Below are 12,037 nucleotides of genomic sequence, written 5' to 3'. Positions count from 1 at the left end.
TTTGACTCTATCCTGCATGGCATCCTTGGCTCTAAACTGGAGAGGCATGGATTCAACAGATACGCCACTCACTGGATAAGGAATTGGCTGGATGGTCACATTCAAAGAGTTGCAGACAACAGCTCAATGTCCAAGTGGAGACCAGTGACAAGTGGCATTCCTCAGGGGTCGGTATTGGGACTGGCACTGTTTCAACGTCTTTGTTGGTGACACGGGACACATTGAGTGCACCCTCATCAAGTTTGCTGATGACACCAAGCAGCGTGGTGCCGTCAACACACTGGAGGGAAGGGATGCCATCCAGAGGGACCTTGACAGGCCTGAGAAGTGGGCCTGTGCAAACCTCATGAAGCTCAACAAGGCCAAGGGCAAGGTCCTGCACCATGGGTCAGGGCAATCCCAAGCACAAACACAGGCTGGGCAGAGAATGGATCGAGGCCAGCCCTGAGAAGAAGGACTTCAGGGTGTGTGTTGATGAGAAGCTCAACATGGCCCAGCAATGTACGTCGGCAGCCCAGCAAGCCAACCGCACCCTGAGCTGCATCAAAAGAAACAAAGCCAGCAAGCTGAAGGAGGCGATTCTCGCCCTCTGCTCTCGTGAGACCCCACCTGCAGTACTGCATTCAGCTGTGGAGTCCCCAACATAAGAAGGACATGGACCTGTTGGAGTGGGTCCAGAGGAGAGCCATGAAGATGATCAGAGGGCTGAAGCACCTCTCCTATGAAGAAGACAGGCTGAGAGAGTTGGGGTTATTCAGCCTCGAGAAGAGAAGGCTTCGGGGAGACCTTATAGCAGCCTTCCAGTACCTAAAGGAGGCCTACAGGAAAGCTGGAGAGAAAGCCTTTCTACAAGGGCATGTAGTGCTAGGACGAGGGGGAATGGCTTTAAACTGAAAGAGGGAAGATTTAGATTAGATGATATAAGAAAGAAATTCTTCACTCTGAGGGTGGTGAGGCACTGGAACAGGCTGCCCAGAGGAGCTGTGATGCCCCATCCCTGGAAGTGTTCAAGGCCAGGCTGGATGGGGCTCTGGGCAACCTGGTCTAGTGGAAGGTGCCCCTGCCCATGGCACAGTGGTTGGAACTAGAAGATCTTTAAGGTCCCTTCCAACCCAAACTGGTTTATGTTTCTATGATTTTTTTTGTTTTAAATAGTAGCGGTGAATGGGAAGAAAATGAGCTTGTTCACTTCCAAATTACCAACAGCACTTGCAGCAGACTGCACTCTGAGTAAACGTCTGAATAGTTACAATAGTTCTCTGTGACTAGATCCAATTTAAAAAGTATGAAAGCATCAGAGCATCAAGATTCTATGCTTAAAAAAAGAAGCATGCATGTCTACCTCACCCTGTTAAAAAAGTCAATAAAATTAGGAGGGTTTGCTTCCATCCTGTAATAGCAAAGACACAATAAAGTCATACCTGAAAAGGCAAAACTTCCACAGTTGTGTTTAGAAGTATGTCTCCTGGATGCTCTGGATTGCCACTGTGAAACAAGTACCTATAAATGAAAAGGGAGAAATAAAATACACTGCATACCTCAGTCAGAATTAGCTAAATTACTGTTTTACATGTTAATAATGACATTACAGATGTTACAATGATAAAGGTAACGTTTATACTGGACCTACATCAGCTGGCAATAAGAAATGACAGAGGGTTTCACATACTACCGTAATGGAAAGGGCTAAAATTGTTCATTTTTGAAAGTGTAGTTGGGCAGGATTTTACTTAGGTAGTTTCCATAATCTGATCTTGACAGATCGCATTCTACAAAGTGACCCAACACTGTAGTCATTATTGCCTGGCATGCACTGGTATCACCTCCAGAAGCAGTAGCCCTGCCTTCCTTCAGCCTCTCCCCATTGTTGCCCACCATGTCACCTCCTCCTTGTGCCCACAGGATGAACTCTGCACATCCATTCTGAACAAGCTCTGGGAATCTATCCAAGTCAATATTTTGCCAGGCCAGTTTTCCCCAAGACCAGTTCTCCACCCTGGTTCATTGCAGTCTCATTAATGACTGTGCCAGGAATTCCCAACCCATATCCACACCCTTAATGTTACCTGAATTCAAACTTCTACTCCAAAGACAGATTTTTTTGGTTTTAAACAAAAGCATGTTTTTGATGTGCATACACACACAGAAAAGGACTTCTTTTTTATACCTGTACAAAGTCCCCATTACTCTCATTCAGTTGTGCATTTAATTAAATGTCTCTTTTTTTTTTTTTCAAAGGAGACTGAGTAATTATGTCTAGAATTGTATCAAAACCATCCCTATACATACCAAGCAGTGAAACGCAATTCTAGCTGCCCACTCTCAAACATCTTTTGCAGTATCACACATGTGTAGATGTTACAAAAGACAGTTTAATTTCCCTTTATATATAGACAGACTTCATATTCTTTTGAATACATATTACGTAAACAAGTAACAATATTTTTTTACCACTAGGTGGTATCAATGCTTGAAAAATTGTTCATTACCATTTTTTCTAGTGGACTACGGTTTATTCAGATTGCTGTCAAAAACTACCTAGATATTACACCTACTCAGATGCCACTTTTAACAAGCCTATTTTATTTTTAATACATTTAAATGAATATGTAAAAATCTCTCAACACATTTCAAACCTTTCTTCAATTGGAACTTAGAGAAATTAACAGTAAGCACCATCTTCAACATTAAATATATCACCAGCCAGGGACAAAATTAGTTCAGAAATTATCACTTGATTAAAATTACAAACATTAGCTCAATTTGCAATTTATTAAGACATAATTGGAGATGTAAATTCCAGTTTGTCTTTAACTAATATGTCTGCAGCCAGGTAAACATTTTCATTAACCCATACTCCATAGCTACAAGACAAGTAGAAGAAAACAGAGCTCTCTGACCCTGACTTAGAAACGTCAATGATCCCAAAATGAGATAAGTAATTTAAAAAAATACACACACACACGCCATTTCTTTTATCAAGGCTCAGAAAAGGAATAAAACCACACAGAGTGTGATGTAAAAAAAGCCACATTGACTTCCATTGCACTGGTTTCAGCAGAACATGGATTGAACTGCAAAACAAAACTGGATTCAGTAAGCTTCAACACTGTCTGTGCTTCAAGAAACACTATTTCCCCACTGCAGTTTAACGTAAAGGTTAGTCAATTCTAAAGTATCCAAACTACGTAAAACATCCACAGTTCTTCCAAGAAAAATCTTGTGACTTTTTCTATAACATTAGTGACATCCAAGACCCCCCAAAGACTTAATTATACTTTCTAGGAAGATGCCTTTATTGTACATTTCAATAATAAGCAAAACAAAAGTCTTGGCAAAGCTGGTCAGAAGACCAAAGGTATATTCCGATGTCTTCTGACCTAGCAGATCTAACTTGCTATCCTTCAGTCTGTTGCATATCCTAACTGCTACTGCAATTTCCTCTTGAAAACACTGAAATTTCTAAGGTGCCTTATTTTAACATGCAAGTGATCAGACACCCACATCTAAGGTGCTGCCATCAAATGCTCCAATCAAACCACAGACATGATGCTTTTCTTTAGTGTTTTCTGGTTCACAAATCTGATTTCTGAGAAGACACACCTAAAAAGCCACAAAGAAACTCCTTGTGATCTGTGATCTCAATGAGTGATAATGGGTTTGGGATGCCTGGGTGGGGATTTTTTTGGGGAGGTGGGTAGGGAAGAAGTGGTAGTATGGGTTATTCTTTATTTGTGGGTTGGGTTGTGGGTTTTTTGGAGGTGGTAGTCTTGTGCTATTTATTTATTTGGTTTTTTTTTTTTTAAAAAAAAAAACAACCTTGCAGCCATATAACCATAGCCAACCATTTCTCCTCCTGTGCTATCAACTTCTGAAACTGAAGTGCAGTTTCCTCCCCACAACAGTCATCACTCCATTAGGGCAATGCACTCAAAAGTTGGCAGAATGCCAAAACAATTTATGGAAGTAATTAATAAAATCTGATTTCCAGATTTCCGTATAATCAAACCCACATTTTTAGTATGCTTTCTGTAACTGTATGTCTACTCATATGCACAAGCATATTAACACATGCGTATGTCACATCTTATTTCACATTACATTTAGAAAGGAAGGGTTATTTTTATATCTGAGCCTTGCTTGAACACTTGACAGATAACACCTACTTAGACGTAAAAAGTTACACAGATTAAAAACAGAAGTATGAATACATACACACAGTCGATTCACATCTGATGAATGTTTGCTTAGAAATAAAATTCAGAAATTAGAAAATCTAATTTGACATACAGTTTTATTTACAAACACATACTCTAGAGCTCCTAAAGTGTCATTAGCTATTCTTCTGTAAAACTTGTTTTCCTGACACACTGATACATCAGAGGCTTTCAAGGACGACAGGTATTTCTTGATACAGATTCTGAAAGAGTCGGAAATATCTGTGCTTTCATCTGCTATATTATTCTGACATCTGTGCTGGGATTTACATGACAGTCCATTTAAACAATAAAACCATTCTTTTTTCTTTCTGGTAAATCGACATTTTTCTTAGGATGGAATCACTAAGATATTCTTGTCTGCCTGCTGCTTAAACATAACACCTTCTGAACTATTCTTTCAAATTAAAATTCTGAAAGCCATAGACCTCTAAATACAGTAATGCCAAACAAACACAAATTCACCTAAAGTTAAGAAAAACATACTACTATTACCTTATGGAATATTACCTCACAGCTTTTTATATTACAAAACACAAACATGAACACATTTGGACATTCTTGATGGAAGTTATCAGAGAGAAGTAAATAACATGACTGGTAAATGAAATACGAATGTATCTGCATTTTACAGAACCTTTTCCTCTGGCAGTGTCTTTTTAAAGAGTCAAAGATAATAAACTAGCTACTGTAGGTATTCAAGAACAGAGACAACCTCCTCGCTGCCAGAAGTTACTAAATGTATGAACTTACACATCCTCCTCATGATGTCAATGTAGTATGAGAGTAACAGAGGACGCTAGACACTAGAACCTCATGTGGCATAAAAAACTACACAAAATTTCAAGAGCACTGAAGGTTTTAAAAAAGCCCCAAAACCAAAATGGAACAAAGTCAAAGCTGCAAAGAAAATTTCAGTTTTCATATTCAGTGACTTGTGTATTTACCAAAGTGGAGTGTTTGACTTCTTGCCATGGAGCTACATACACCTATAAACTCAAGCCAACTGGGGGGGGGGGGGGGGGGGGGGAACCCCAGGGAACCCCAATAAGCTGAAACAAATATTCATACACATCCTAACACACAAAGGGAGGGGAGGGCAGAAGCATGATTATCATTAACACACTGACAAAAGACATCATTAGTTTGTCAATGCAGTTAACTGTTACAGTACTTTAAAAGCCTACACTGAGATTCAGAACTCCACCAGTAGTGAGCACCTGGAAAGATTCTCACCTTTTGCAACATCCCCGAAAAGATGCAGATAAATTAATATAAAAATTACTAATCTGCACTGTTAGCTTTAATATTCTTCTTTGAAGATGGCTTTTTCATCACCTGTACTTTAAAACAAACAAACAAACACCAAATACAAACAACTCTTCACCCTCCTTTTTTTCTTATGAAGGGAAGGTCTCTTTCCCTCACATCAAAGCAGATTTAAGCCCAGGAAAATGTTACTCTACCTATTACCGAATTTTTTTTCTTTTAGGCATTAAAAAAATCTGTCTTACCATCTTTTGTATTTTATTTAAATAAACAGAAGTGCCAATGATTTTTTTTAATATACATAAAGTGCGATTCCATCATTTTCTATTTTGTTGAGCAATTAAAAATTAGAACACACCACACAATAACTTTATCAGTAAATTATGGCAGCTTTAGAAAAAAGAAATAATACACAAAACATTTTTTAAAAGCACAATTCACACCCACTGTCAATAGATTTACGTTTTGTTTTGAAGGAAACAAAGGACTTACCTCACTTGATGGTAAACAAATATTCTAAGAATCTATTTATTAAAGCAGACTTTTGTGCTCTGTAAACATCAGGAATCAAATCTTTTTCTCTATGTATCCTCCTTACACATCTTTTTAGCAATCTGATATGTATTAGTATATCCATTTTCAGAAGAGAAAAAGAGGTAGGAAGGCAGAGAGAAGTATTTCCTTCCATGTTTAAACAATTTATCCATAGCAACATGCAGCGTAACAGTTCTTAATTTTGCACAACATGTATTTCTATAAAAGCCACATTCAGTCAGCAAATTTTTGGTTTTCTACAGGTGGTGTCATCCACTGCAAGAGTCATTATTCACCAATTCTATCTAGCACTTTTGATCACTGGATGCAAATGTAGTAAAAGAAATCTACTCTACCTGCTCTCTGTCGTTTTCCCAGAATCCTCATTAGGAAATGTTATTTTCCTGTCACTGGAAACTGTATTAACCATTAATTATTTCCTCGTGCAAAATACAAAAGAGGAGGAATAATTTCTTTTCCCTCTCTCAAGCTCAATTTCTTCTCCTATCCTTTATGCCTTTTACGCACTCTTTGCAAAAACTGTTTATACTTTTTTAAAAAAAAAAAGCTAAATTTATCAAGTCTAAACATATAGCCACCAAGTACTCACAATAGGTAAGCAATCTAATAGTAGCTTTTCCATCTTGTTCCTGATTTGGAAAAAAAACCCAACTGAAAAACAACAAAACACCCACACCAAAAACACCCCATTAACTTCTATACAAAATGCCTCGTAAGATTTGATTTCCTCTGCCAAAACCAGCCAGTCTAACTGTCCATAGTAGGTAAACTGGGCTGCATGTTTGAGAGCTGCAGGTGATGAATTCCCCATTTTTACAGAAGTGTTAAACCAGCACACCAAGAGGAGAGAACTTTCTCATGTTTGTCAAAGGACCACAAAGCAGCCTGACTGAAGAGGTGACTGGGGGATCCAGGGGAGTGTTCGGAGTCTTTTTTACCCAACACACATGGTTTATGGTTGGGTTTTTTTTGTTTGTTTGGGCTTTTTGTTGTTGGTTGGTCAGTTGGTTGGTCAGTTGGTTGTTTTTAAGGGAGGAGCTATTCTCTGTCCTGAAATGTCTGCTCATCCCTTTAATAAATTTACTAATTTTCCCACTGCATCAATATTAGTTAAAAGGCCCTTATGTTCCTTTGCAAGGTTATTTCAGCTAATCCACTGAAATTTAGAAAGGTCTTGGAGTTTGTTTTGGTTTTTGTTTGGTTGGGGTTTTTTTTAATATATATGTGTGTGTGTGTGCACATAAACATATTTCCCCTCCCCCACCCCCAGCTTAATTCTGCAGAAGCACAAATAACTTCATTCAGTTTTCTTAAATATAGGGCATTTGCCACCATTTGAGACTGCACTTGGGTATGAGACCTTGTCACAGGCTGGCAAGGTGCAATTACAGCATCTCAGAGACTCAAGCCCTTCTAGAAATCAGGTGAAGTATTTTAGGGTACCTCAAGTGGCATTAGACATCTAACATTTCGGCAACAGCATCAAACCCCTAAGATTTCTGACTAAGAACTGTAAACCCAGGAACACTGCCAAACACATATATCTTGAATATTAGTGCCATTAAGGAGAAGCAGCATGTCCTTGGCTCAAGCAGCTCTTTTCTTCTGTCTCTGATCCATACTTTGGGGTTTTTTTCCCCTTTTCATATGAAGTTCTTGCCTCACTGTTATAGGCAGAGTTCCATGCCTGGAGCAAGCAGCATCAGCAGCTGGGAGCCTGCCTGCCAAACCCCTTTGTCAGTGCATCCATTTGAGGATGTTCCACTCATTATCACTGGTTTCTGTGTTTACAGAAGCTTCTAAGTCCTCAATTATTTTTTTTTTATACACACTAAATATATCATCCCACCTGAAATATATTGACAAACACCAAAACATTTAAAATAATAAATTAAAGACTTTCAAGAACTTCCTAAAAACTAACACTACCATTAAAGCTCAATAAAATAAAGATGCTCTTAAACTTTAATAACCTATATTATATCTTTAGAATCAGAACAAAGATTATTTCCAACCACACACTCTGTGTGTGCGTGTACATATATGGTTCTTCAGCTCAAATTGCCCAAGAAAGGCTGAATGTATTGCATTGTGCTGAAGGAGAGTTTCTACACTGAACAACCGTTACGAACAAACAACTTATATATGTCAAGTTACTGCTGTACTGATCTAAACCCCAAACAATTTTGCAATTCCCTAGGTTTTTAGTGGTTTTTACTGCAAAAGCAAATGATGGGAAAGTTCCACTTCACTGCTAGTTATGGAAAGCTGTTAAAAAGTCTTTTCTTCCTTTGTAACACATTTGACCTTACATCTCTCTACCCACAGAAGGACTTGCATCCCATAGGATGGAAAATTAACCACATTTCGGACACATACATAACCAACTGCTATAATTTTTTTTTTTTGGTAACTTTCTTGTACTCAGAAGAAAATTAAATTCCATTTAAGCTTTCACTGCTAGAGAACCTGTTTTAAAAGCTGTGTTTATTTTCCTTTAGAATGAAGTGGCAATAATAACAGGTAAGTCAATTTTTATGCAGGTATTTTTCAACACTGTCACAATAATTTCAAAACAAAGTAATGTGTATGTTTAGTTACCAGGAGCCCAACAACACATTTATTTTCTAGCCTAAATAGTCAAATACTTATTCCTTGCATGAGTGGGAATTCTATGTTGTAAGAAGATGCCATGGGAAATATATGTGAGGTTAACATCACATGTTCCCTGGGATTCCAGGGTCAACAATACGGAAAGCTAGATGGTTAGTCTCAAATACTGCACATCCAGCATCTATGCCAATATCAGAACACAAAGCAGTAAATGTAATCTACAAGTTGGTTTGTCAAAGTATTAAGACTTCAGTTTAAAGCTAAAATTCCAGTCAGCAAGTTCCTAGCTAATAAAATCACTTTATTAATAATCAATGTCACATTAGGATCACTCCCCAATAACTTGCTAAAAGAAGAACCCAACTATGGGGCAACTAAAGAGTTAAAAGCAGGGCTAGGGAGGGAAGGAAAAAAAAAACCACAAACCCAAACAAAAATCAAATATCCCCCCCAAAAAAACCTTCTGCTAATCCTTTTGAAAATATTCAAAGTAACACTATCAGGCAGTTACATACAAGAAAGGGTGAGCCTCATATTTTAAAAAAATAAAGCAAAATTAAATATATATATATACACACTGTTGAGGTTCAGGTGGGGTTTGCGTTTTGGTGGGTTTTTTTCCTTTCCATAGTGTAAAATATATCCTTGGGTTTTCCTGCAGGTTTGGTTTTTTTGTTGTTTTTTTTTTTAGTAAAGGTCAGATTTGAAAGCAATATACACAGAAACAAACCTGAAGCCCTTTTTATAAATATCCATTCTAAATTCCTATTGCAGAAAAGCTCACAAGTGTAAACACAATCTAATTAAAACAGCCATAGATTATGTGCTTCCAAGGGATTCCTCAATGTCATTAGTGCACATGTTCTTTGAAAACAGTATCTAATTTTTGTCAATCACATCTACAGGGAGGAGTCTGAAACTTAAGACAGTCAAAAAAGAGGTGGTTGTGATGATGATGGACACCAGCATCACTTAAGCGCTGCAATGCAACATCCTTCTGGGATGTGTTTTTGTTTTGGGTTTGTTGTTTTTTTTAAACCATGGTCACGTTCAAAGTTTATTACTTCTGTTCAAGACTCACTACTCATCCACCAGTATTTCAGAGCTTCCTACATACAGGAACAAGCTCTTAACAATGAGCTGTTCGGAAACAACATTCCTCACTGACATCTCTGAAGAAAAAGAGTAACTAGTAAAGAAAAGAATTATCTTGAATCTGTTATTCATAGTGAGGAAAATGAATCTATATGCAGTACTGCCGTTGAAGTAGTAATAATGTATGCTTCATAAAGAAACGTTTAAATATAACTGTCAGTTTTAATAACTAAATGTGTGCTTAGAACAACAGTGTACATACCAAAATAGCAAAGCAGATTTCAATAATAATATAACATCCTAAAGGAACAGAAATTCTTTATTTCTTATCTTTAAAATGTCAGCTGTTTTCAGCATTTAAAAGAGAGTCCATCCATTCATTAAAAAAAATCAACAAACCAACAAAAAAAACAACAAACTAAAACCAAACCACACCTTCAATATTGCTGCACGATTTGGTTTTAAAAGGGAAGCAGGAAAGTCAGTGGATCTACTTTCATTCCTAAGGATATGCTACTGAAAGAGAGCTATGTATCTCACTGCAAAAATAAAAATGAGGTCCTAGCTTAATATTAAGGGACCTCAGCGTTGTGGCTGGAAATCATTTGCTTAGAAAAAGAAAACAACTAAAAAGGTTCAGCACAAGAGCCGTTACTAAAATGAGCATTAGACAATTTCAGTTTACACATTGCTGTTCTCCAAGTGTGGTTTAGAACAAGCACCAACTATTTGACTGTTCAACATTCAGCAGGGATCTGCCAACCAGGTCTTGCACAAAATAGCCACAAATGTTACTTTCTGCTCAGCAAACCGAGCTCAGTTCTCACTTTGAACTAGTAAGACATCCTTGCCAGTGTTACCCCTGACAATATTCTCAGGTCTCAAATATGAAATACTTAAAGACTTAATGAAAGCTAATTACTGACTGCTATACTCAGCAGAAAATTTAAATTCACTTAGCAAAATGTCTGACATGGAAAAATAAACTATAGGAACAAGTTAGTGCTCTGTCACAGTGTAACAGACTTGCCATTCATTGAGTCAGAGTTGTGGTCACTATTTCCATTAAAAAACTTGTTTATCAGGAATTTATTATGGGAGTTATTAAGCAGCTACACCTCAAACCGACTTGGCAGACACTATTTTCTGTAAATTCAAAGAGCTTCTCTATTACTTAAACAAAAAACAAACAAAACAAAAAAAAAAGAAAAAACCTGTTGCATCCCTTTACAAAGACAAGATGGCTTTCAAAGGCATATTTTCTACTCTGAATTCCCACAAGCAGATATATCTCCCCACCAGGTAAGTCTTCCTAATGCTCCATCCATTTTCCCTTTTCTGTGTTTCAACCCACAAGTCACAGGTTTTTTTTGACTGCCTAGCAAGCATCCTTGAAACATCAGGAAACATCATTGCTCCACTTCACCTTCACCTACCAAAATCCGCTGCTGCTGCTGAACTTAAGACGACAAACAAAACTAAGTCCCCAACAATTTGAAATTACAGTATCTGTAGCCCTCATCAGCCACTGGCTTCAGAAAGGCAAAACATTGCATTTTTGAGGACACTGTGGCAACAAAAGCTAAAATGATAATAAACTGAGAAATGGCTTACAATGACAGCTCAAAGAATGTAAAGTCTGAACAGGTAGCATCATTCTAATTGGTGGACTTCCTTTGAGGAAGCAAGAGAATACAAGATGTTCCCTTTCTTATAAAACTAAAATGCATTTCTTCAATAAATAGAAACAACGAAAAAAAAATCATATTGCCCCCCACTGCTGGGATTGTTCTTGACACAGCAGGTAGATGGAACTACCTCCGGCCTAAGCTACTATTTTCCAGGGCATAATAACGCACATTATCTTCCCACCTTTTGCACAGATAATTACTAATTACTCATTCCCTCAATTCCCTCACTGCTAAGGTAATGCACATCAAAAAATATCTTCTTCAGACTGTGCATGCCGTTTTTAAAATAACACTGCTGACCTAGGACACTTGCTAGCAATGCTTCCCAAAATTGACATTGTGCATTTGGCTCATCCTAATCCACCCAAGATCAACATCTGATGCTTACAGTTACCCTATTCATTACATAGATGCATGTAATTCTTCTTAAAAAAAACTCAAAACACACACACAAAAGGGACATTTACTTCATAACTTTGAAAAGGAAAATTTGATCAAAAAGAAATTAATGAATTAATGAACATCTGAGTTGAATTCTGCCTTTAACCCAAGGAGCTATGGCAGTCATATTCTTCAACACACACATCTTGGAAAGCT

General features: G+C 37.6%; 1 protein-coding gene across 5 annotated transcripts in view; it reads right to left on the bottom strand.

Annotated features, from left to right (window-relative positions):
* MGAT4A (alpha-1,3-mannosyl-glycoprotein 4-beta-N-acetylglucosaminyltransferase A) overlaps nt 1-12,037 on the bottom strand; it is an 85,338-nt gene that overhangs the window by 8,938 nt on the left and 64,363 nt on the right. For all 5 annotated transcript variants that reach the window (XM_056329970.1, XM_056329972.1, XM_056329971.1 and 2 more), the window contains one exon: nt 1,422-1,500. In XM_056329970.1, the coding sequence (XP_056185945.1) occupies nt 1,422-1,500 (79 nt within the window). The remainder of the gene's footprint in view (nt 1-1,421; nt 1,501-12,037) is intronic.

The sequence above is a fragment of the Falco biarmicus genome, chromosome 2, assembly GCF_023638135.1.
Source record: "Falco biarmicus isolate bFalBia1 chromosome 2, bFalBia1.pri, whole genome shotgun sequence".
In the NCBI taxonomy this organism is placed as follows: Eukaryota; Metazoa; Chordata; class Aves; order Falconiformes; family Falconidae; genus Falco; species Falco biarmicus.
Note: the sequence above shows the minus strand (reverse complement) of the source record. Positions and strands in the feature narration are given on the sequence as shown.